General features: G+C 38.0%; 1 protein-coding gene across 1 annotated transcript in view; it reads left to right on the top strand.

The window, feature by feature from the left end:
* ZW10 (zw10 kinetochore protein) overlaps positions 1–27,644 on the top strand; it is a 49,749-nt gene that overhangs the window by 5,635 nt on the left and 16,470 nt on the right. The window contains exons 2-7 of the mRNA XM_069080457.1: positions 510–644; positions 9,642–9,743; positions 9,875–9,952; positions 10,083–10,242; positions 13,171–13,320; positions 14,236–14,427. Coding sequence (XP_068936558.1) covers positions 510–644; positions 9,642–9,743; positions 9,875–9,952; positions 10,083–10,242; positions 13,171–13,320; positions 14,236–14,427 — 817 coding nt within the window. The remainder of the gene's footprint in view (positions 1–509; positions 645–9,641; positions 9,744–9,874; positions 9,953–10,082; positions 10,243–13,170; positions 13,321–14,235; positions 14,428–27,644) is intronic.

A 27,644-nucleotide genomic window follows, 5' to 3' on the forward strand; every position in this document is an offset into this window, starting at 1 on the left:
CTTTTCAACTGAGATATACCTTTTACCCTTCTGAGCCTCAGTTTCTTAATATGTAAAATGGTAACAACAATACTTGTACTATTTATTTCATGGGGTTGTGAGGCAAACACTTTCTAAGTGGCAAACATAAGAAAACTATTTGTGTATTCCCTTTTACATGAACACATGCATAATTGAAGATTGGTTTTAAATGAACTTAATTCAAAATTAGGCTGCTTGAATCAGGTTCTCTGTTTTGCCCCTTCTCCAAATGTTTAAATAACTTGTAGGCAACATTAGGGGTCAGGGACCCTTTTGGGCAATAATGAGGTTCAGTGATTCCATCTATCCTGTTAGTTTGTCCTGGAAACTTTAAGTTTGGAAGAGCTAAAAGACCTTGGTCTGAAAAAATAATGTGTGATTATTTGTCTGGGAGTCTCCAAGATAAGAGAGACCTTAGTAGAAGATAATTCTTATAGAAATCCTAAACCCTCAGTAATCCACAATGATCTTCTCATTTTGAATTATAGGGTGAGGTCTGCAGCATGATCAACAAGAAGTACAATGAATTCTTGCCTAGCATGCAGAGTGCCCAGGACCTGGTAACACAGGTGGATGAGCTATGTGGTGACATTGATCTGCTGAAATCCAGGGTGGAGAGTGAGGTAAGGACAGTAAGTGTGCCAGCCTGACACTTATTATTTGGGGAAGGCAAAATATTCTCACTTAAGGTTTATTAGAGCAGCTGTGGCTGTTCCATACTAAGCTGTGGCCACTGTACCTCAGTTTCTTCACCTGTAATTAAATCTGAAAGATTTGCATCAAATGAACCCTCCCAACCTAAACTTCTCTTAATGTTCTGTGAAATCCTTGTCCAAAGTGAAAAATGAATAAACGAATGAAAGAAAGCATTTATTAATGTTTACTATGTAATAAGTATTGAAGAGAAAAAGAAAAGCCAGACAGTCCCTGCTCTCAGAGAGCTCATTCTAATGGAGGCAGCACATCTGGAAGGTTTTAGTTTCCAGTCTGATGGAAAAGGCCCCTGGTCCTTGTGGTACAGCAGCAAAGTAGGTGGCAATACCTCTTCTTTAGTTACCGTTCTCACTGATAAAATCATATCAGTTTCTGATGTTGAACCATTTGATGGAACCATGGACTTTGCTGGCAAGACCTTTCTTTTCTGGGTCTTTAGTAGCTGGGGCTTCAGCACCTGCAGGAGCAGTGGCCAGGCAGCATCTCTGCAAGGGGCTGCTTTCCAGGGTGATGGCTGATGGCACCAGGCTGGAAGCATTGCTATTCCCAAGGCTCAGGGTTGGAGGGGAAATGACTATTAAGGTGGTGGTGGTCATTTGACCTGCCTGGTACCTGTTGCTGCTTCTTTCTCCTTCAGGGTATCCTGCTAAAAATTCTTAAATGGTATGTAGAAAAAAAATTGTTCCATTGGGCCAGGGAAAAGTCTAGTTTTATTTCTTTCTCTTAGAGTCCCTGGGTGGTGCAGTGACGCTGGATAAAGTACTAGACCTAGGTTGTTACTGTAGTCAGGAAGATGAGTTCAGATCAGCCTCAGGCACTTCTGGGCTATGTGTTCTGTGGTCAAGACAAGTCTCCTTGGGCTGCCTCAGTTTCCTGAACTGTAAAATGGGGATAATAATAGCACTTACCTCCCAGAGTTGTTGAGAGGATCAAATTAGACAAAAATTGTAAGGCCCTTATCACAGTACCTAGCACATAGTAGGTGCTTAAGTCCTTCATTTAAGGATAAAAAGTGCTTCTCCTGATGCTTCTCAAAACAAGTTTGGAAGTAGAATAAATAATAATATTTTGTGCTTATGTGGTGTTTTTACTTTTCAAAACATTTTTACATGAATTATCTTTGACTTCAAGAAGAAATAGGCAAAGAACAAGAAACTAAATAAAGAATCTCTCAGGTGTTGATATGTGTTCTGTGGTCAGTGCAGATTCACAGAAGCACAAGTGTCTGAATTGGAAGGGACCAAAGACAGACTCATACAGTATCGAAGAGCGGTGTATCCAGTAGGTGTGCAACATGTGCTTGAAGGTCCCTTGCAAGGAGGCGCTCACCACTTTCCAAGGCAGTCCATTTTACTTTTGGTTAGTTCTGAGGATTAGCAAGTTTTCCCTTCACACCTTTATCCTTTATTCTTAGTTCTGCCCTATTGGGGTAAGCAAAACAAGCTTAATCCTGACCAGTACTTCAAGACAGCTATTATGCTCTTCATAAAAGCTTATCTTCTCCAGCCCCATTTCCTTCCAACTAATGCTCTCAGTATGATCTTCTGGTCCTTCACCATCCTTGTTGCCACCTTCTAGATACTCTTTCGCCTTTCAATCACACACTATCTTCTAGATGTCCTACAGGACCATCACATCTCTAGTCTATTCCTCTCTTAATGTAGCTTAATATCATCTTAGCTTTTTGGGCTGCCATAGCATACCGTTGATGCACACTGAGCTTACAGCCCATGCAACCCCCAAGTCTTTTTCTTTGTGGCAAGGCAGTTGGGGTTAAGTGACTCCCAGGGTCACATAGCTAGTAAGGCGTGTCAAGTGTCTGAGGCTGGATTTGAACTCAGGTCCTCCTGACTCTAGGGCCGGTGCTCTATTCACTGCACCACTTAGTTATCCCAAACCCCCAAGTCTTTTGCAGACAAAGTGCTGTGTAGTCATGGGGATTTTGTACTTGTGGAGTTTATTTTTTTTTTTTTTTGGAACCTAAGGGTAAGATTTTACATTCATTCTTTTACATTTCATTTCATTAGATTTGGCTTGGTGTCCAAACCTTTCCAGATCTTGTGGGATTTTGATTCTCCCATCCAACATGTTTTCAAAGCCTCCCAATTTAATGTTATGTGCAAATTTGATAAACATCCCTACTTATGTCTTTATCCAAGAATTGATAAGTGTTGAATGGCACTGGGCAAGTCCAAGCACAGATCCCTGGGATACTCATCTAGAGACCCCCTTCCAGGTTGACTAATGATACAGGTTTTAGTCCTTTCAAAGTCAGTTCAATTAGGTCCTTCTGAAGTCTGGGGCAAAAAACTGAAGACCTCTGGGGCACAGCCAGTCATTTCCGAATCTGCTTAATTATACTGTTGTCTGGCTGACAGCTCTCTTTTTGGTCAAGAGGAATAGCATGAGACACTTTGTCAAATGCTTAGCTGAAATTTAGGCAGACAATATTTTCTGTGTTCCCTTAATTAACCAGTCGAGTAACAATTTCTAAAAGGAAATGAGGTTAGTCTGGCATGACCAGGGCATGACTTGAGGGAACTGTGCTGGCTCCTTATGATAAGTACCCAGGTTTTTTTTGTTAGCTAATGATATTTTTAATAGTATTATTTACTATTTTTTAAAACCAGGAATCAAAATCATATTTTCCTATAGTTTGCAGTTTCTGTTCTCTACTCTTTTTGAAAATTGGGACATTAGTCTTTTCTTCCATTATTTGAATTACTTCTATTCTTCATCATTTTTCAAAGACTCTTAGCAGTGGCTAGAGCTTAGCCACTAAGCAGTCACACTGGCAGTTTCTTTTAGTATCCTAGGAGGTAATTTTTCTGGGACTGGAGGCTTGAACTCATCAAGACCAGCTAGGTCCTTTATCACCATACAGTTAGCAAACGTTTATTAAGTGTCTCTGTTGTGCCAGGTGCTGAGCCTGGCTCTGGGGATACAGAGATAGAAGGAAAAATAGTCCTGGCCTTTAAGGAGCTTATATCCTAAAGTGAGAGACAGAGTACAAAAACATGACTAAGTTCCAGATGATCTGAGGAGGGAGAGAGCGCTCACAGTTAGGAGATTGAGTGAGGCTTTGTCTCGGACGAGGTATGTGAGTTGATTCTTGGAGGGAAACTCCAGGCCTGGTGGAGAGCCTGTGCAGAGGGATAGTGTTGAGGTCAGGGAAGAGCAGGATTTTCTATTCTCTTTTAGAACATAAGAGTTTAACTATAATTTCCAATCCCAGCATTCTTCTTGGAAGAAAAAAACAAGCAAAGAGTTGGATGGCATTGCCTTCGCTCTCATCCATGATCATTGGGTGATCTCTCCACTCCAAGCTGTAATCCTGGCCTTCTCTTGATCCTCCCCTTCCCCCAGTATCCCTTCCCTATACTCTTTTTGACTTTTAACATTCTTTGGTAGCCTTCCTTCCTTCTGCACTTTGACACTCTCAACACTTCCTACAGGACAGTGCTTTGTTCATCTGCAGCTTTTGCCTCCAGTTGTCAGTAATGATACAAAGCATCATCTGTTCCCCTAAGGTCTTTAGTTGCTTGCCTCAGACTTCATAATCTTTAGCAAGGCTTTCTAGATTCCTTATGATATAGTATCTTTTTACCCTAGTAGTGAATTACCAGAAGTCGGTAGTCATTATCTAGTTTGATGAGCCTTGGGTGGGTGGGGGTGGGGGTAGTTTCTTTATCATCTCTTAGATATGTACCCTGGGAAGACAAGAGGCCCTTTTCTTGTAACATCTTGATAAACAGCTGCCTTCAGAGCTCTCAGACGGAAGACTCCAACCACCACAACTCATTTCTTTTTATTCTTAGCCTTTCTGGATTATGTATCATTTGAACTCACCTATGGATTCATATTATTATTCTTCAGAACACAAAGAGCTGCTTTCTCCTCAGAGAGTCCAGGACCCTCTTCTTCAGGAGCTGCTTCATAGCTATTACTTAGCTGCAAGAGTTCAGTGCCCTTTTTCTCTTTCTTTTCTGTGTTCCATTTTCCCACCCTCCATCCTCCCGACACAGGTCAGAATCCTGCCTAGCCTCTTCAGATACCTTTTTTCATTTTGACATTGATGTCTTCATTTCATTTTAAAAAGTCATTCTCTTTGAAAATCTAAAGAGAAGATGATAGATCTTCCCTGAGCTCCTTTACTTTGTTGTCCTAGGAAGGGCACCCAACTGCATTCTGAGTTCTGAATTAGTCATTTGATTGTGGTAGACATCCCTATTCAAAAATTGCTCAAAAATTATCTCTGTTCTCCATAAGTAAACTTTCCAGCCCTTTGTTCTAGCCAGTAGCTCTGCTGAAAGATCTATGACAGATTCCATTCTAACCTTGTTGCCACCTGGACAGCCACACCTAACAGCCTTTCCCTTGCCTTACACTAACTTATTTTAGCCTCCTCCAAGTTACCTTCTATTCCTCCTCCTCAGATCCTATTTTCTTTTCTCTTTATTATGAATCCTTTTCTGTAGCTTCCCCTCAGGTCTTTTGAGCAGCTCGGTGGTGCAGTAGATGGGCCTGTGGTCAGGAAGCCTCATCTTCCTGAGTTCAAATGTAGCCTCAGAAACTTACTAGCTGTATGACTCTGGGCTAGTCACTTGACTCTGCCTCAGTTTCCTCATATGTAAAATGAGCTGGAGAAGAAAATGGCAAACTGCTCCAGTATCTTTGCCAAGAAAACCCCAAATGGGGGAGTTGGACACTATTGAAAATAATTGAACAACATGTCTTCTACTGGAGTTCTTCTCTCTTCCCCAACTCACATCCTTTTCTAATACAGTGTTATATACAGTGAAATTTAATAGGCTAAAATATAAAGTCCTTTAGTTTGGATTAATAATAATAATAATAATAGTGATAATAAGAATAACCTTTATATAGTGCTTTGGGGTTTGCAAAACACTTAACAAATATAATAATAGCTCACATTTCATAGTGCTTTCTATGTGTCATATTGTGATAAGTGCTGCACACTTTTTATCTCATTTGATCCTTACAACAACCCTACAACAAGTAGGTGCTTTTATTTGAGGAAAATGAAGCTGAGGCAGATAGAGGTTAAGTGACTTGCCTAGGGAGCACAGCTAGGAAGTGCCTGAGGCTGGAGTTAGAACTCAGGTTTTCCTGACTAGGCCCAGCATTCTATCCAATGTGCTATTGTGCATGTGTAAAGCCAAGCACAAGCAGCCCTCCAGAGGACTGCTGCTGTGAATAGCTTTAAGGTTCTGATCACATAGTATAGTGAACTCTCTATTTATTCAGCAATAAATTAATGTAAAACATTCACAGAAACCAGAGTACAGCATTCACAATGATATAACATAACAACTTATCACTAAAGTGGCCACATAGTTTTAAACAAAAGATATTATTCAGTAAGTCCTTCACTTAATTGTCCTTAAGGAGCAATGTCCTTAAGGGACACAAAGTACAAAGGTCCAAATTTTCCCACCCCTAGGTCACATTGTCTTAATCTCTTGGTCAAAAAGTTTTCTTTCTTTTTGATTGGAGAATAATTTCCTTATCATCTTTAACTCAATTATCCTTAAGGGGTACAAAGGTACAAAGTACAAAGTTCTCCTGCCCCTTGTACTGTAATTGCCAAGGAAAGGCAACTTCCCAAGGTTCAGAATACCAGCATAGGTGCTCTCCATTTTATTCAGTGACAAACCAAGAACAGAGAAGATCAAAACATGACATCATTCCAAATACAGCATTTACTAAGCATGATTAAATAATCTCCAAGTACTACCCCACCCCAGGACCTTCCAATCATTCAATCAATTACAAAGTCCCAGTTCTAAATACTTCTCCACCCCCAGGCTATACCTTCATTTAGTCCACCACAAAGCCCCTCTTCTCAAATGGAGATTAGTTTCCAAACATAAGTAAAGTACATTCATTTGTTCAACCACAGAACACAAAAAGGTCAAAAGTTCCCCACCCCTGGATCACAATTGAATCTACCCCAGAGTCACATCAAGTTTAAACACAGCACTTAATACCCAAGTGGAGGTCTTTTCTTCATCTTGACAGGAGGCAAGTTCTCAGCAATCTTAGTTCCTGGGGAGACAAGGCTTAGCAAGGCCACAAGATATGTTGCCAGTCCCTTCATTAATTCATCCTCTGTCTGTAGAACAGTCCTAGAACCCCTGAAAACATTAGCAAAGCCCTCTCCCAGGATTTCTGTAAACATACAACAGGAAAATCCTTCTTCAGGGCTTCTGAACCAACAGAAAGGTTCCCAGACCCCTGCAACAACAGCACTGTCCTTCACCAGTGGACAGTATTCATTCTGTCTGCAGGACAGTCTCCAGACCCCTGCAACAACAGCACTGTCCTTCACCAGTGGACAGTATTCATTCTGTCTGCAGGACAGTCTCAGGGCTTCTTAACCAAAAGCCAGGTTCCAGGACTTCTTCAACAACAGGACTGTCTTTCACCAGTGGACAAATCTGGCAAAATAACATCAAAACAGACAGACAAAGTACCAGCAAAACAGCCATGTCTCCTCAGTCCTTGGCAGCTCAGGGGGCAGGTCTCAAAAGTCCAGGGCAATTCAAAGCGGCCACCAGCAATTCTCTTAGTCTCTCTCTCTCTCCACGAGGTGCTGTTTCCAAAAAGTTTTCTTCTGCCTCTCACTTGTGTCTCCAAATCTATGTCACCAGCTCCTCCCAGTTCAGGACTTTCTTTTCACATCAACAAGTCCATCCCACAGGTGGGATTAACAAGCTCTGGGTTTTAACACAATCAATTTGAAAACCAAGCCAATACAGGGGAATCTTTAATTGCCATTACTATCACACCCCTAGGCCACAATAAATTATGGTCTTCTCAGTAAGCACAAAGTACCCAAGGAGAGGTCTTTTCATCTTTGCTTGAGGCTGGCTCTCAAATTCCATTGTTCCTCTTCCATGGGTCCAACTCTTGCCTGAATCTACTGAACTGTCACCTGGATTCACAGGCAGGCACCTCTCAGCTTCTCATCCAGCTCCTCGTCCAGTTCCTCATCCAGCCCTGTAAGGACCCCTCATGTCAGAATCCCCACAGCTGCCTTGGGGTGCACTAAGACCAGCTTAATGCATGAATTCTCAGAGACATATGAAAGAGAGATGGGAGTCCATGTGGGGGAATCATATAGCTCAAGTTTATTCAGAGAGAAGTGTGTTCATATATTTTCTCAGCCCTTTGGTGTACATATGTATATGCTTTGGAGTATGTATGATTGATCATTAACAGGGGAAAACAAAAGAAACAATCAGCTTTCCAGAGAGGGCTGAGCCAGCGCATACACCTGTCATTCAAACAAGCAAGAGGCCGTTAGGCATCCTTGATGGACTGCAGGGAGCTGTGACCTTTGAGACCTTATGACAAAAATCTTTGCATTCAACTTAGTACAGCACCTTCTTTCCACAGGTCTTCAGCCTGGATTACTGTTGTTAAGGTTACCTGGTGGTCACCAGCCATTTTAAGTTTTATACAGGGACATCAGTCTCACAATTCCCCCTTATTGTTTTAAGACGGGCCAAATTTATGTCTGCACGTACATCTGTCCAGGCTGATGGAGTACATTTAAGTATACATGAAATTATTATGGGAAATAAACAGAACAGGATTACAATAGCACATGTAATGTCTATCCAAACCTCAAAGGAGGTCCACCAATGGGAACGTGATGAAAACCAGGATGTAATCCGTTCGCCAGCTTTATCAGGAGTGAGATCTCCAGTAGAGGCCCGATCTATTTCTCTGGCAAGATGATGGAGGGTAGCAATGTCATTTTTTAATGAAGTGTTCAGGAAAAGTCCATCTGTTTGAGAGGTTACCATCATAAAAGCAGAGAATTTTTTTATTTGAAAGGAGAAAGAAGAACTAGAAGCAGTGGTGGGGATTACTGAAAAATGAGTTTTGACTTAGTATTAGTAGGACTTCCTGACAGTTAAGAGTTGCCCAAAATGGAATGGGCTGCCCTCAGGGTAAAGTGATTTCCTCATCCCTGAAGGTAGTTAAGAGGGAGCTAGACATTCACTTGTCAGGGCTTTTGTAGAGAGGATTCATGCTTCAAGTAGAACTTGGATTAGATGATCTCTGAGTTCCTTTTCAAGTTCTAATATTCTGTAATTCTGTATTTATTATTTAAAAATCATTGATGATCAAAATTTTTACCTTGAGATTCTAAAGAATATTTAGTCTCTTAAGAGGTTAGTTATATTCTATATTTTGCATAACAGGAAATGGAACTAATACATTTTAGAAAGATTTTCAGCAAACATTTGAAACAAATACATTTTTTGATAAGTTGACTAATCAGAAAATTGACTTCACAATACCTCCTTATTCAGCAAACTTTCATCAATGCTTCCAAAAGATCTGTGAATTCATTGATGTGAGTATTTTCTTTATCAATGCAATATACCAGTCTTCTGTGCTTTAATAGACAATTTCATGAATTGCTGTGGCCAAAAATTGTAGCTCTCTGTTGGTCATGTTTCTGATGATTAGCCACTCCAAAGATAGCTGAGCAAGTCTTCTAACTTGTGGACATTCAGTCCACTGGGCTTCTTGAAGGCTTTCCAATTTGGTAGGATGGGTAATTGCTTTTGCTCAGCTGGCATGCCTTCAAGAGCTCAGATTCATCATCATATCATCAGAAAGAATCAACATTAGATTTACTGGTTTAAAATGAATTTTTAATCAAATGTAGACTGTTGTGTAATCCTGGCACAATTCAGGTAATATTATTGAAGTGCATTTCCCTGTACCTACCTTATCAAAAGGATCAGCATTAATAATGTTTGCATTACAAATTAGTTAAGCTGCTTTAAAAAATTTCTTGTGCATTATGTTACTTGAGGGATGGCACAGTATAATAGATTGTATATTTTTGATATGCTAATTAGGTACAACAGGACCTTCATGTATCCATTGAGGAATTTACTCAACTGAAGCAGCAGTTGGAAAGAGATACGGTTATCCTGAGCATGCTTAAACAGCTTCAAGAGGTCAGTACAGTTGGACTGAATTTGGAGGGGAGTAGAGGCATTCATTCATTTAATGAGCATCATTGTTGAGGCTTTTTAGTGTTTTGAATTTTTCCCTATAAAACCAAAACATAAGTCCTTTCTTCTCTCAGTTTTCCACTGCCATTGAAGAATATAATTGTGCCTTATCAGAGAAGAAGTACATCGCCGCTGCTCAGCACCTCAAAAAGGTACAAAAGGGTTTCTCCCTAAAATGAACCAGTCATGTACTTTTTGCTCTGTTTTTTCAGTAAAGAAAGAACGCTGTAACTTCTCTGAGCCAAACTCTTTGTTTAACCACAGTGTCCATTTCACCACCAGGCACAGAACTGCTTGAAGTTGTTAAAATCCAGGAAAGGCTTTGAATTACAGATTTTCAAATCCCTCAGTGTGGAGCTCACGATCCAGAAGCAGAACATACTTTACCACCTTGGGGAGGAGTGGCAGAAGCTGGTGTCGTGGAAGCTTCCTACATCCAAAGGTGATGCTCCTCTTCCGGGCTGGCCATGGGAATGTGCTCTGTGTTGTTTATATTAAAGGCAGAGAGATGTTTGCTCCTTCATCCAAGGTGCTGCTTGAGTGCTTAGTCTGTGTTTGACCCCTGATATTGAGGGTGAGGCCAGAGAGCTCTGAATGGGAATCAGTCTGGGTTACAGTCCTAGCTCTGCCATTTGCCTACTGTGTGCCTGTGGGCAAGTCATTCCTCCTCTCTGTGCCTCAGGATGCCCTTCTGCAGAGTGTGCAGAGAGTGCTCACTCTTCCTACTTGATAGATTTAGCTTCAGGATCAAAGGAGATAAGGTAGATAGAAGTGCTTTGGACCATAAAGCACTCTATAATATATAGAGTTTTTTTGTGTGAAAGAAATTGCAACCCTCCATTCTCTACCCACTCCTCTCCCTTCCCTTCAAAAGAGGTTTACTGTTGAACTGAACAGACAAGGAGAATCCATAAGAAAGGGTTAAGTGACAGTTCAGGGGCATTTTTGTTGTTCAGGTGTTTTAGTCATTTGGGGTTTTCTTGGCAAAAATATTGAAGTGGTTTTCCATGCCTTTCTCCAGCTCATTTTACAGATGAGGGAATTGAGCCAAGTAGGGTTGAGTGACCCACCCAGGATCACTCAGCTAGTAAGTGTCTGAGGTCAGATATGAACTCAGGTCTTCTTGACTCCAGGCCCAGCACTCACTGTGTCACCCAACTGCCCAATCAGCAAATTAGTCAGCAAGTGGTTAGTGAGCAAGGCATTGGTCTAGGCAATCCAGGCACAACTAAAGAGCCCTGCTTGTGAGAAGCTTACTGTATAGTCTGAGGGATAATCCAACAGACAATTTAAGACCCTGCATGGGAAGTACAAAAGGTGAGGACCATTAGAGTCCAGGAAAGGGAGAGATCAGAGATCAAATGAGATCATGTATGTAAAGTTCATTTAAAACCTTAAAAGTACTATGTAGATACCATTTGCTATTAATAGCATTATAGATTGGAGTAGTTAATGGAATGCCTCATGGAGGAGCCTGACCCTGAGCTGACCTTTGAAGAATGGGGAGGATTTGGGCAGAATGGAGACGGAATGGTATTCCTTCTGGGGGCAATAGTATAAATAAATGCTTATGCAGGGTTGGTCATAGGATCATTTAACTGGAGCTGGAAGGGATTTAGATGTCATTTAGTCCATATCCCACATTTTATAGTTGAGGAAACTGAGGCCTAGGGAAGCTAAGTTCATACCCAAGGTCTTATGGATAGTAGGGGAGCTGGGATTGAACTCCCATGATAATAATAAAATCCTCTTCACTTTCCTTTGCAGCATGCTCTCTTTGGGATGTTTAGAGACAGGCCTGGTTGTGGTAGAGGGATCATGAGTAGGACAGTAAAAAATAAGTTGGATAGAGAGAATTGTGGTAAATTATGGGGAGCCTAGAATGCCAGGCAGAGGAGGGTTTTGAGCCAGAGAATAACAGTGAAATTGACATTTTAGGAAACTGGAGGAAGAGATAACATGGTACAGTGGAAGAAGTACTAGCTTGGACACCTCTGATGATATAATATGTGTGACCTTGGACAAGTCACCAGACTTTCTTGGCTTTGAAGTTTCCTGCTCTGTATAATGACAGGGTTGGACTAGATGGTCCCTTCAGCTATAAGTCTATTATCCTTTGAGTTAAGGAAACAAATACTAGAGACAAAGAGACTGAGAGTAGTTCAGTAGATAGTAGGATCATAGCAAGTTACAGGATTTAGAGTTGGAAGGGACCTCAAAGTTGTTTTCCATTATCTTTTACAGAAAAGAAAACTGAGTCTCAGAGATTCTAAGTGGCACATCCAGAATCAGGTAGTAAGTAACAGTGCCAGATCTTTATCATTTGTTAAAAGTAAGTAGAGATTGCAGTCAGATCGTGAAGTGTTTTCAGTTCACAGCTTTTTTAAATAGTACTAGAGGCTTTATGTAAAAACTCCTTTACATAAATGAGGCATATGGAAGGACATTCGTTCTACTGCAACATTTTCCTGTATCTAAATTATTTATATTAAATTAAGTCATCATTCTTTAGAGGAAATATCACTATTTTTCATATCATTACTCACTCCAAAATGTTTCCCATTTAGTTTACACCAGATATTTTGTAGGTTTTTAGGTTTTGTCTGCTAAGCAGACTCTGCTCATCTAAAGATACGATGACAGCTGGGTTGAGTTCTTTGTCAGTTACACACCTTACCAGTACAGTCTTGTTTTATGGCTATCAGTACATGGTAGGGGACAACGTAAAGGAGATATCAAAGAAAAATTGAAGCTTAGATAAGATTCCATTTTCTTCATTCAATAATATTTATAAGCATCTGTTGTTTACATGGCTTCATCTTTCAGCTCTCAGTTAATGTCACGAAGTCACTGCTTGAAATGGTGTCAAAAATCTGAGGCATTCTGATATCACAAGAACAGAATAATCACCCTTGTATTTCTTACTGTTTCCTGGCCCTCCCCCTATTCCAAACAGATCGGTACTGATCCAAAAAGTGAGCATCAGTAGTGGTTCTCAGTAGTGTGTAACTTAGGATCCTGTTGGATTTTTCTGCTAGAAAGGTACTTAATGATCATTTAGTTCATCATGATCAGTTGTTACAGATAAGAAAATTGAGGCCCTGTGAAATTAAATACCTTGCCTTGATCATACAGCTACTCAGTGACAGAGCTAGGATCTTTACCCCTTTCCAGTGCTCTTTCCATTATCTTGTTCTCCTTTCTGCCTCTTTGTGGTACAAGTTCATGCTGTAACTCAGTCTCCTAGATACATGACAAGAAGGAACCACATTGGTATGTCTTACTCTTCCCCTCTGGGGAGTGTGGACTGGAAATATTTGGTAGTTGCATCTATGTAATAGCTGTTAATGTTTTGCTTTTTCCTTTGAAGTTAGCAGTTTGGAATCTGCCCTACAGACAGAACTTCACTTGTGTACGGAACCATCCCAGAAAGAAGATGAGGCCCCTTCCCCACCTATCAGTTCTGTTCTATTGGCATTTGCTCTTGTTGGCGAGCTGCACACCAAACTTAAGTCCTTCAGTAAGTTGGCTACCTTTTTTCATATGAACGGAATCTCAGAAAGCCTTAACAGAAGAAAGAAGATGGTAGAAGCTGGAAGAAATTCTCTATGATGGTTCTGCTCTGTGGATGATGGGCTTTGGCCCTGGGGTTCATCCAAGTAGAATTGCCCTGTGTTGATCATTTCTTTCGTTGAGGCATTTCTTTTGTTCCTACAGATTGGCTTAATTGGTTATAAGAGTGTTATACTTTAATACTTTGTGTCTGTGATTTCATCAGCTTGGGTAATCCCTCCCCTGATACAGACTGCCAACCCACCACGCTTTTGTGGACTGTTTAGTGAGCTGTAGGGACCAAAGCAATTCATTGCCAAGTATCTATCTGGCAGTGAGCTTTTCTGAAGATGCTGATGTACAGTTTGTCATGAGGCCTTTACTCAGAGAATTTCCTGGTTGATATTGGACCTGTCAGAGCTTGTGCTTTATTAATATAACCTTTTTGAAAACCTGATCACTTCTAGGTCACAATAGGACATTGGACCTGGAGTCAGGAAGATTTAAGTTCAAATCTGGCCTCAGATACTTAATAGCTGTGTGACTTTGGGCAAGTCACTTAAATTCTGTCCCCCTCAGTTTCTTCATTCATAACATGGCACCTTCCTCAAATGGTGGTTGTGGGGAACAAATGAGATAACATGTGCAGTGCTTTTTACACCTTAAATATTATATAAATGCTAACTATTATTATTATTAAATAAAAATCAGTAGATAGCCTAGGAAACTCCACAGGGTAGCATCCTGTAATAATAGAGGATTATTGCATATACGTCTTTATATAACTTTAGATCCACCTTTGGTGAAGTGCTGATTTTTATAAAATCTCTTTTAGTAATTTAAAAATTTAGTGACTTTTAAAACCTTTTGTGGTGTTTTTTAGGCCAATTGCTGCTGAAGCACATCATCAGGCCCCTGGTATCTTACCCATCCCTCCATGCCCTGATCGACACCCATCCTGATACAGTTGTCTTTCAGTTTGAATCTGTGGCAACTGACTTGGAACATTCATCTCCACCTGAGGTTTTTACAAAGATTAGGCTGGTGCTGGAAGTTCTTCAGAAACACCTGCTGGGTATGTAACCTGGAAACATTATCTCTTTACTTTGGAACAGTGATATGTTGGGTCAGTGGATCAAGTGCCAGACCTGCAGTCAAGAAGACCTGAGGTCAAGAAGACCTGAGTTCAAACATGGCCTCAGATACTTACTAGCTTTGTGACACTGGGCAAGTCACTTTGCCTCAGTTTCCTCATCTATAATATGAGGATAATAACAGCACTTACCTCCCTAGTATTATATATAGCACCTTGCTTTATATAAGTGTTAGGTATCATTTTTATTATTATTTTTAAAAGATTCCCAATCTCCAAAGTTGGAGACATACCAAGAGTCTGAATATACATAGAGATTAAGAATGTGTGTGGGGAAGTGGAAGGGTAAAGGGGTAGTGGAGAGGAGGATGGGAATTGTGCCCCTGGAGTAGTACAACCTCTCTTTCTCTTCCTAAATCACAGAATTATCAGCACCTAAAATTTCAGATCTCTATAACAGCGTCTTAGGTGTATGATATAATTGTAACCTACTTAATGACATTTATTGGTTCTAGGTAAACATGAAATGAGGTAAAATAGCATTATTAGTCAATAGACATTGAATGCCTACTGTGTTTGAGGCTCTCTGATTACAAAGGAAGTCAGTGTTTTGTAAGAAAAATGTTATAAATGGTCAGTACTAATGTGAGAATTTGCTGTGTTATATGTATTTGTTATATTTTTATTTTTTACAGTTTCAGGGGAGGGGAAGTGGGTAGGTCTGATAATAAATGAGTGCAAATAAATAAAATTGGGGGAACAAGGTGGTACCAAATAGAGAAAGGGGTTCTCTGCGATAGAGATCTTTACTCTAGTTCATAGGGTTTGGCCCTGCAATTCATCCAAGTAGAATTGCCTTGAATTTTTTTACCTCTTTATTGAGCTAGCCCTGTTCTTTGATTATTAACTCCTGAAGATTAGTTTAGTTAGTTATCATGGCAGGGTTTGATTATAATCCATTCATGATGTTACTTCTAAACCACATTGGTTGGGGTAATGTTATGTGGAAAATACTATTTGCTATTATCCTTGGATGTTAGGGAGCATTTAACACCCTAAGGCTCTTACTAATTTATCATAGTCCAAGACTCCTGTTTTAACTACAGGGAAGACAGGAAATGAAGTGTCCATAATAATGGTGATGAAGAGTGGGGTAAATAAATGGAATGTTTCAGTGAGGGAAAGCACCATCACATTAACAGCTGTGTGCCTAGAACACAGAAAGCCAGTCAATCTATAAGCTTGTGTTTCATATCAGCAACACTGGTTTATCACTGTAATTATGTCTGTAACCCAGATTTCACATGGTGTAATTCAGTAGCACACTTGAAACATCTCCTGCCACTTGACATGTGTTCTGGTCACTATTCTGCCAAAATAATCTTTCTTTGGGAGGTTTTGCTTTGAAGCTCTTCTTTCTTACCTTGCTTTTGTCTTTTTTTTTTTTTTTTAACTTTTCTTTATGCTTTCTTGTTGAATAATCAAGCACTTTTAGCTATGGATTGAAAAGAATAAAAACCAGATGAGTGATGTATTTAGAATTTGCCTTCTTAGAAGTCAGAAACTATGAGTTCTTGTGAAAACAATATCTACAAGGAGCCTGTCCTATAGTTTTGCAAGTGTGCAAAAGGAAAAAATATTGAGAAATTGCAAGTAAGTCTCTTGGTGAGCTTTCCTTGTCTTCATTGTCCACTCTTAAAAAAATTTTTTTAATTATTTATTTTTAGTTTACAACATTCAATTCTACAAACTTTTGAGTTTTAAATTTTCTTTCCTTTCCTTCCCTCCCCCCTCCCCAGGACGGTGTGCAATCTGATACAGGCTCTACATATACGTTCATATTAGACATATTTTCACATTGGTCATATTGTAAAGAAGAATTATAACGGAATGAACCACGAGAAAGAAGAAACAAAACAAAAAAGAGGGAGAGCAAATAGTATGCTTCGATCTGCATTCAGATTCCATAATTCTTTCTCTGGATGTGGATAGCATTTTCTGACATGAGCCTTGTGGAGTTGTCTTATAACCTTGCATTGCTGAGATGAGCCAAGTCTGTCAAAGTCAGCCATCGCATAATGTGGCTATAACTGTGTACACTGTTCTCTTGGTTCTGCTCTCCTCAGTCACCATCAGTTCACATAAGTCTTTCCAGGTTTTTCTGAAGTCTGCTTGCTTGTCATTTCTTTTGGCACAATAGTATTCCATTACATTCATGTACCACAACTTGTTCAGCCATTCCTCAATTTGTGGGCATCCCTCAATATCCAATTCTTTGCCTCCACAAAAAGAACTGCTATAAATACTTTTATACATGTGGGTCCTTTTCCCATTTGTATTATCTCTTTGGGATATACCCCTAGAAGTAGTATTGCTGAGTCAAAGGCATTATCTACTCTTTCTGTTTTTTGGAGGGGGGAGGTCAGGGCAGTTGGGGTTAAGTGACTTGCCCAAGGTCACATGGCTAGTAAGTGTTAAGTGTCTGAGTCCGGATTTGAACTCAGGTCCTCCTGACTCCAGGGCCAGTGCTCTATTCACTGTGCTACCTTGCTGCCTCCATTATCCACTCTTAAAAAGAAAAGAGCATACCTTTATCTATAAAATATGAACCACTCTCTTTCCACATGATTCTCTCCTTGATGGATTCTTTTTGCAATATTGCTATTTCTCCAGTTTGTCTTTTTCACCTCAGTCTCCTTTTTGAATTGTCATCCAGATCCTGTCCCCTAACTGGAAGTGTATTCCAGGGCTCTGTCTTGGAGCTTCTTCTCTCTTCTCACTCTCATCAGTTCCCATGGATTTAACTGTCATTCCTATGCAGATGACTCCCAAATCCAGCCCTAAACTCCAGTCCTGTATCATCTACCAATAATCATCTACCACCCATTGGACATTTCAATAAATATCCCATAGGTATTTCAGATTCAACATATTCAAAACAGAATTCATCATCTTTCTACCCAAAACTTACTCCTCATCTGACTTCTGTTTTCTGTCAAAGACATTGCCATTTTTCCAGTCTTTCAGGTTCACAGCTGTGGAGTTACCTTGAAGCCTCACTTTGCTTCACTTCACATATCCAATCAGTTGTCATCCTGCCTTTTTTTTTAATGTCCACAACATTTGTCTCCTCTTTTCTCACACTGCTCAATTATAATTTAGGCCCTAAATACCTCTTACTTAATTTTTGCAGTAGATCCCTAATTTGTATCCCTCTCTCAATCTTTCTTCTCTATTCCTTCTTCCACACAATTGCCAAAGTGATTTTTGTAAAGCCTAGGTCTGACCAGGTCATTCTGCTACTTATTATCACCCTCCTCCCCTGCCTCCCTTCCCTATCCCAGTTACCTCTACAATCAAACACATACTCATTTTTGACATCTAAAGCCCTTGACAGATTGATTTTAGACCCATCTTTCCAGCTTTATTTTACATTACTCTCCTTCACACTGTGGCCCAGCAAACTGGCCTTTTTGCTGTTCCTCACATAGGGCACTCCCTCTCTGTCACCTATACCTAAAATGTCTTCTTAGCTCAGCTCAAATATTACTTTCTACATGAGGCCTTTTCTATGACCTCCCTTTTCCCTGGGCCCTGTTCTAGTGTCTTTCCCTTTCATATTATCTTTATTTGTGTGGAATATACATGTATTATTTTGGGTATATATACATATGTACCCATGTATCTGTTTACATATGTGTACACACACATACTTGTGTGAGTGTGCATGTAGTCTCATGATAGAATATTAGCTCCTTGAGGAAAGAGACTATTTCTTTTTTGTCTTTGTAGTCACAATGCCTGGCACATAGTAGGTGCTTAATAAATACTTGTTGTTTGATTACATGGGCAGCAATGAATTGCCACTATAGCTCCACCATCAGACTTTCTGGAAAGAGGTCTGTAAATGAAAAACATAAATACAGGAAACTGTCCAGGGGAAAAAGTGGTTTAAAGTAGCTATCTTTGCATATTTTGTTGGTTTTCATTTTAAGGGATAAAATCCTGAATTTTATTTCCTTCATCTTAGCAGTTACTGGTTTCTGACATATAGTATTTTCAGGTATGCATATTTCATATTATAACTTATTAGAGTTTCCCTCCTGAAATAAGTGATTCTAGAAGCTTGCTGCAATCTTCAGTGAAAATATAATTATTAAAATTATGTCTTGGAAGTATTTTAAAATTAGGGAACATTTTTCTGAAATTATAGTATGAGGTAATAGAAAACATGTTTAAAGAAATTTGAACTGCATTAATAATTCACATTTATTTGATATTTTAAAATTTATGTGAGAAATATCTTTCTCACAACAGTTCTATAATGGAGGCAGTACAAGTATTTTTCTTTATTATTTATGAACTTGAAAAACATCAAGAAACATTCATATTTTCCTATACAAAGATGATTGGAAAAAGAGAAGACTACATATAAAGCTGTGAATCTCCACTACATATGGATGTTTGAGTATTTCGTATTTAACATAGTAATTCTAACACTGTTTTTTATTATCTTTATCCCCTTCTGAACTTTCTGCTGTTCTCTTCTGTTTATTTTAAAAATGATTTATTGATTCTATTTTCTTTTTCATATATTATTATCACTATTTTTCCCCTGCAAAAAAAAGAAAAAAGAAAAAAAGCTCTTCATGATGACACGTAAGTGTAGTCATGCACAACAAAAACCAATCCTGCATTGTCCCTGTCTGAAAATAGAGGTTTTCTTTTTCACCTCTAGTTCATCATCTCTGCTAAAAAATGGTAAACATGATTCATCTGAGTCTTCTGGAGTCCTAACTGGTTATTGCATTGATCATAATTTTTAAGTCTTTCACAGATGTTTAGTCATTGTTCCTCCCATGTTTCTTTGAATTTGTCCCTTTAAGTCACAATATTTCACTACATTTCTGTGCCATAATTTGTCCAGCCATTCTCTAGTTTTTGGACATTTACTTTGTTCCTAATTCTTTGCTACAACAAAAAAGTTTATCTAGTAATATGTTTGTACATATGGGTTCTTTTCTGTTCCTTTGGTGTCTTTGTGGTCTAAATCTGTGTCAAAGTCACAATTTAGTAATTTTTTGGGTAGTTCCAAATTGCTTTCCAGAATGGTTGCACTACTTCATAGCACTACCAGTATTGCATTAGTATGTCTCTCCTTCCATAGCCCCTCCAGCAATTGTCATTTTAGTTTTTGCTATCTTTGACAAACAGGTATGAAGCAGAATCTCTGAATTGTTTTACCTTGCATATTTCTTATTAGTATTTTGTAGCATTTTTTAAATCTGTTTTTTGATAGCTTGCCTTTCTTCTGAAAATGCCTGTTTGTAGCTTTTGATCATTTTTCTATTGAGGAATGGAGGTTTTTCTAATGTATTTGTATCTATTATCATATATATCATGGATCTCAGACCTTTTTCAGAGAAATTTGCTGCAAAGATTTTTTCCCCCTAATTAATGATTTCCCTTCCAATTTTAATTACATTGATTTATTTGTACGAAATTTTTTTAATTTTATGTAATACCAATTGTCTATTTTATTTTGTGATCATTTTGTTTGGTCAGTAACTCTTTCCCATCTATATAATGATCATCATTTTACAGATAAGGAAACTGAGGTTCAGAAAGGTTAAGTGACTTGGTAGTGGTTACACAGCTAGTAAGAGTACTCATTAAATGGTAGAGCTAGGATTTGAGCCCAATCCTAATTGTATAACAACAGATATTTACAGAATTCTTTAAAGTTCTGCTAGCATTTTAATACATCTTTCACCACAACCTTATGAGCTAGGTGCTGTAGATAATATTATCTCCATTTTTTCAGGTGAGGAAATGGAGCCTCAGAAAAGTTGGAGTGACATGACTAGTCAACTAGCAGTTGTCAGAGGCAATATTCAGAACCAAGTCTTCTTGAGTTGAACCCCCTCTCCATTAAACTACAGTGTTTTTCCTGAGGAAGACTGCAATACACAGGAGTTCTTTGCATTGTGTCATGTGACTGCTATATTTATGCATAGCTCTTTAGGAACACATCTGTTTCAGAGAATGAGGCACCATTATTGTTCTTTTTTTAAAATTAAGTTTTAATTTATTTTCAAACAAGAGATTCACCTTCTCTCCCTCACATCTCCTTATTGTCTTTATAATGTTATTGTATAAATTGTTTACTTGGTTCTACTCACTACACTGTACATTATTTCATATAAAATGTTTCCAGATTTTTCTGAAACTGCTCCTCACATAATTTCTTTTTGCTAATATTTTATTTAAAAATTTTGCATCTATATTCATTAGGAAAATTGGTCTGTAATTTTCTTTCTGACCCTCCCCAGTGTAGGTATCAGTACCATATTTGTATTATAAGAAGAATTTGGTAGGACTCCTTCTTCACCTGTTTTCCCAAGTAGTCTATATAGTATTGGAATGAATTGTTCTTTAAATGTTTGATAGAATTACTTGTAAATCCATCTGACCCTGGAGATTTTTCTAGGAAGTTCATTGATGACTTGGAAATTTCTTTTTCTGAAATGGGGTTATTTAAATATTTTTTTTCCTCTTTTCTTAATCTGGGAAATTTATATTTTTGTAAATATTCATCTATTTCATTAAGATTGTTAAATTTTTTGGCAAAATGGTTCCTAATTATTGTTTTAATTTCCTCTTCATTGGTTTGAAAAGGAAATTTCCTTTTCATTTTTGATACTGGTAATTTGGTTTTCTTCTTTCTTTTAATCAAATTAACCAAAGGTTTATCTATTTTATTATTATTATTATATATATTTTTTTTACTATTGAACTGACTTTATTTATGGAGGAGAAAATGCATCAACAATGACTCACAAACCGAATCACAAAGAAACTTGAAATTTTTCTTTTAACTCAGTGTCTAGGTGACTCTCGTCCCGAGGAGGGCTGAGGCAACCTAAATTTCAAAAGATCCAGGTTAAAATCTAAGAAGGTGTAAGTGTTGTAGTTAAGATGTTGAAGGTTCTTCTAGGTGGAATTATCAAATACCTCAGCATTTTCAGTCTCCGATATGATGCCTTGATTTTTCAACTTCACTGCCAAGCCTTGAAAGACTTCTTCCTTTGCACCAGTGTTTATTGCCCGCACATCTTGCTCTAAAACATCTTCTTTGCTTCCAAATTTAGGATGGGTACCTTTTCCTCCAAAATGTCTTTGTTGTCAAAACGACATTGTATAAAATCACCAGCTGTTGGTTTCTCTTTCTTGTTTTCTTCCTTCACTATGTCTAACTTGGTTAATGATCCTCCTTCCATTTGGTCAGATAACTTCCTATGAATTTCAACTAGCTTTTGGTTTCCTTTGTAATTTCATTCAACTTAAATACAGAATTCTGCATTTGTGCTTCTTTTGAACTTTGCTCTCTAAAAGATTCTATTACTTCTGATTTGGGTATTTTAGGCTCTTTATAGGCTTCTGATTGTTCAACAATCAATTTCATCTCTGACTGATGAGGTTTCTCCTCAAGTGTGGAGTCTCTGTGTGCTTTCTGTGACTGGGTATTCTTGGTTAATTTCAAAGTTCTTTGGGTCCTAGTCTCAGAAGCATCCCATTGTGGAAACTCTTTGGTTTTGACAGGAATCTGAGATTTCAAGACAATTTCTGAGACACTATCTTCTCCATCAGAATCTGAGTCAGATGATGATAAATCACCTTCAGCTGGTTTCTGGATCTGTTGGTGGCTTGCTAAATAAGTATCCACAGTTTTTCCTGGCAAAAGTTTCCTGATTTCTTCGTCTGCCTGCTGTTTGATGTCATCAGAGTTAATATTAACTATGGTCTTCCCTTTATTCACAACTGATGGATAAGAATTACGTGATGACAAATTTTTGGGAAATTCAGTTCTTTGGGATGGTAATAGCTTGACCCCTTCCTTTGGTGCCACTACATTTTTTGCTGGCTGTTGCATTTTAGACTTCTGTTTTTCCTTTTCATTGCCTCCTGATTTTGTAGAGAGAAAAGCTGGTTGAAGCAAATTCTCGAAGCCCCCATGCTTTTAGTTGTGTGGTCTTCAATACAGCCCCTTGGACCAGTCCCACTACAGAGGAAAAGGCCATGACAGTAGAGTCGGGGGGACTCTAGATGAGGTTAACCCATCCAGAGGACGTCAGCTAGCCAGCCCCCATTTTATTATTTTTTTTCCATAAAACCAGTTCTTAGTTTTATTTGTTAGTTCAGTAGTTTTCTTAATTTCAACTTTATTAATCCCTCCTTTGGTTTTCAGTATTTCTAATTTTGTACTTAATTGGAGATTTTTATTTTGTTCTTTTTCTAGCTTTTTTATGTGAATGCGCAATTCATTGATCTCCTCTTTCTCTGATTTATTGATGTAAGCATTTAGAAATATGAAACTTCCCCTAGGATCTGCTTTCATTGCATCCTGAAAGTTTTGGTATATTGTCTTATTGTTATTCTCTTGGATGAAGTTATTGATTGTTTCTGTGATTTATTGTTTGACTCATTCTTTAGGATTAAATTATTTAGTTTCCAATTAATTTTTAGTCTGTCTTTCCAAGGCCCTTTATTGCATAATGATCAGCATGTGATATTTCTGTCTTTCTGCATTGGATTGTGAGGTCTGTATGCCCTAATACATGGTCAATTTTTGCGTAGGTTCCATGTATCACTGAGAAAAAGGTATATTCCTTTCTGTCCCCCCTTCAGTTTGCTCCGGAGGTCTACCATATTTAACTTATCTAAAGTTATATTCACCTCCTTAACTTCTTTCGTGTTTATTTCATGGTTATATTTACTTAGTTCTGAGAGGGGGAGGTTGAGGTGCCCCACTAGTATAGTTTTGCTGTCTATTTCTTCCTGTGCCTCCCTTAACTTCTCTAAGAATTTGGATGCTATACCACTTGGTGTGTATGTGTTCAGTGATGATACTGCTTCATTGTCTGTGGTGCCTTTTAACAGGATGTAGTTTCCTTCTTTATCTCTTTTAATTAGATCTATTTTTGCTTTTGCTTTGTCTGAGATCAGGATTACTACCCTTGCCTTTTTTTTTACTTCAGCTGAAGCATAATATATTCTTCAGCCTTTTATCTTTATCTCTCTGTTTCAAATGTGTTTCTTGTAAACAACATATTGTAGGATTATGGTTTTTAATCCATTCTACTACCTCCTTCTGCCTCACATAACTTCTTAAAGCACATTAATATTCCATCACATTCATATACCATAACTTATTTAGCCATCCTCCACTTGATGGGCCCCCTTTCAATTTCCAATTCTTCACCACCACAAAAAGATTTTTGTACATATAGGTCCTTTTCCTTTTATTTTGGTCTCTTTATGGTATAGATGTAGTATTTCAATGAATGTCATTTAATGCTCACTCATTATTGGAACTGATTCTAAATAACTGAATTAAATTTAAAACCAGATAATACTGCATACGGTCTTATGGTGAAACATGAGAATGAATACCGTATTTGCTCCACATTGACATTTTGAAACTCCTTGTAAATTTTCGGTATTTAAAACAGTTCCATAAGCTGTTAAAAATTCCTGGAACAATTAAGAGTGATATATAAATAAATGGATCTCTGAATGGATTAATTCACTCAGTAAACATTTATTTACTGTTTACTACAAAGGCATTTCAGAGATTAATAGAAATTGTAATTGTTATTATTCCTACTTATGTAGGACACTGTGCCAGTTACTAGGTGAGATCCAAAATTTAGCCCAGAGGATCGTCATAAGAATTACTGAACAAATGCAACTAAATACATCAAGTGAAAGGACATGTCAATGTGATCAATAGGTAGAGCCTCAGAAAAGATAAAATGATTGGAGATGTAGTACAGGAGATAGAACAGAAATATCTAGGTTTACTGTGATTAAGAAGGATTAATCACACAAAAGTTAAGGGAAAGCTTATAAAACCACTCAGTTTTGGCTTGAAAGGATAATAAAAACTAAAATAAGTAGCTACAGCAAGATTAAGGCAAGGAATGTATTTGTAGTTCCACTTTTTAGTTTCTTGCTATTACGAAATTATATAAACCTAAAAGCATGTAACATCAAATGTTGCTTAATGACCAAGTACTGTTAGGTGCAATAAAAAGGGAGTAGTTTTCTTTGTACATCCTCCTCCACCCCCTCCCAGTTTTGAGAAGAAAATCAAGAAAATTAATATCCTGTGTATACTCACCCCCGCATGGCACACATACCTTTTATTCTACTTCTAAAGAGCAGCTCCTACTTCAGAGTAGGCTACTAAGCAGAATGAGCTTTGTTGTTGCTTGGGCTGGATTAAAAGATAGGAGTCTACTGTGGTTAGAAGAATGGCAAAGGTATCCAGTATACATTCTTTTTATCACCTTGTTTGTCTTTGCACGTTAGAATCTGACCAGGGCTAGGAATGTAGGACTTTGGCTCTTCCCTGTTACACCTCCTGCATACCTCTGATCATTCTATTCTTGTGATGTATAAATGGGAAAGGAAAGAACATCTTAAACATAGTCAATAGTTGATAAACATAAGCACCCACTGAGCCAGGCACTGTGCTGAGCACTGGGTATACAAAAACAAAAAAGAAAGATGGTCCCATCCGTCAGTTTATAATCTAATGGGAGAAGACAGCCCACAAGAAAGCTGAAAAGTGGAGTGGGGTAGGTGGGGCAAACATAGATATTATGGAAAGTTGTCATGTGGAAGAAGGATTAGATTTGTTTGGTTCTGGAAGACAGCTTAGCAGGGGAATGGTAGTTAGCAGGAGACAAATTTCTGTACAGTATAATGAAAAATAACTTGTTAAAAAATGGATTGGCCACCTCATGAGGTGGTGAACCTCCTGTGATCGAATGCCTTCAAGCTGGATGGTGGCTTGTCATGAATGTTGTAGAAGAGATTCCATACTTTTTGTAGGGATTGGAGTCCTGAGGCTCCTTCCAACTCTGATGTATGATTTCAGCCCCTTTTATGTTCAAGTCTTATACCTCTTTGCATTGTGTATAGTAGGTGCTAAATAATGTTCATTGAAGATTCTCTGGAGGCATTCAGAGGCTACATAGCCATGTGACAGGGATGTTGTAGAAAACACTGGAGATGGCATAAGAGGTTAGACTTAATTTCTAAAGTTATTTCTGTCTCTTACTTCCTGATCTACTCAGATTATGGAATGATTCATAAGCTCATAACCCTCTCATTTTGCAGAAGAAGAAACTGATGTTTATTAAAAATCTTTCCAAGATCACAAGTAGCAAGTAGGGAGAGCTGGGATTTGAACCTATATCCTCTGGTTTTAAATCTAGCACACTTTCCACTCTACCACATTTTTCTATCCTTTATTTCTTCTCATGCACAACTTCACATACAACAATATTTTGCTCTAAAATGAAGAATTGCTGTAGAAAAGGGAGAAATATTAGGAGATTTAGGTTATTTTTCCTCCTGTTAGTGTGGATCTGGTATTTTTTAGTAAATGAGGATGAAAATCTCAAAGAATAGTGAGGCTTGCCAAGGATATTACCAAATTGGGACCTAGTTGCTTACACGGTGATATTCTCCTCTTCCCTCTCTCTTAGTATTGGAATAAGTTACGTGAATAAATGATAAAATGCATATCTATAATTTTCTTTGGGAATTTTTCAAAATTTACCAAGGATTACTTCTGCAGTAAATTAGGTTGCAAAGTTTGTAAATTAATCATTAAAAAAAAAACCCAACTTTTTTTTTTACTGTTGTAAAATAGTAGCTTGGGGTACTGTAGTGTATAAATTGTAGCATCTCAGCTTGGGATATTTTAGTATATAACCCATTAAAAAAGGTACTTGTGATAAAAAAAAATAAAATTCACACTGGCAAACAGGACATGTGGTACCCATCCACATCATTTTAACCAAATATGTTGTCTAATTGATGGCCAATAAGGATTTTTATTCTGCCTGAGACTTATGTTTGTTGTAGCAATTTAAAATTGAGTGATTAAATCTTCACTCTCACCTGGACTATTACAATAGTTTCCTTTTTGTTCTCTCTGCCTCAGATCTTCACTGTTCAAACCTTCCTCCATGCAGTTGTCAAGTCATTTATCACTCCTGTACTCATTAAACTTCAGTGGTTCCCTGTTCCCACTAGTATAAAATATAAACTTCTTTGGCTTTAAAGCCCATTACAACGTGGCCTCAACCTGCTTTTTCAACTTCATTGTTTACCATTCCCTTTCATGGGTGACCTGATCTGGGAAGATATATCTTGTCTGAGTGTCTCATTAAAGATTGGCTTATTTCTTTACAACAAACAGTAACAAGCTAGAGCAGTATAAAGCAATAAGAACATATATGCCAAAGAAGTTGCAGTAGACTGTTAACCTCCTTTCCCATGTTCAGTCAAACTGGCTTTCCACTTCATGTACTGCACATGACGCCCCATGTTACATTTCTGTACCTTTGTTGTGAGTGCCCCCAGAGCCTGTAATCTCCTTTTTCAATCCCTTATTTTCTTCAAGACTGTGGTTATATAAACTACACTTTTTACACAGTGCCCTTCCTGATCTGCCCAGTTGCTAGTGCCCTCTTCTCATCAAACAATTTTCAATTTATTTTGAATATGTTTTGTATGTACTTCCTAATATGTATATATTATCTCTCCTGATAGAATATAAACCTCTTAAAGGAAGGAATTTGCTCATTTTTATATTTCTATCTCTGGCACAATGCCTACCACATAGAAGATTGCTTTTAAAATCCTTGTTGATTCTTAATCATAATATACATTATGAGAGCTTGATTTACCTTTATAGGTGATGTGTGGCATCTACTGAAACAATAGATCTAGGATCAGTTATTTATTTTTTTAGCTCTAAGTAGGGACAAGTAGGAGACTCTTGGCAGGATGAATAAAAAATGGGAATGGGAATGGTTTGAGAATAAAGACAGAGAAAAGAAATAGGTAGATTTGGTATAGAGTTGAAAAACTTTATTGATGATACTTTTAAATATTATGAACTGGAACTCATGAAATTTGAAGATGCACTCACTGCTTCCAAGCCCAATAATGCTATAAAAATGGTATGTTATATATTAACTATTTAGCCCCCAAATGTAGGTTAAAAGATTAACACTATGATGCATGTAAGAAGGCAAGAATATTGGAAAATAGCCATTAAAAGAGTTATTGGAATAGAGTTAAAATAGAGTAGGTGAATGGATTCTTTTCAATTAACT

Source organism: Petaurus breviceps, unplaced genomic scaffold (assembly GCF_028583685.1).
Source record: "Petaurus breviceps papuanus isolate PSGF00001 unplaced genomic scaffold, PetGlider_PUasm1.0 91133, whole genome shotgun sequence".
Taxonomy (NCBI): Eukaryota; Metazoa; Chordata; class Mammalia; order Diprotodontia; family Petauridae; genus Petaurus; species Petaurus breviceps.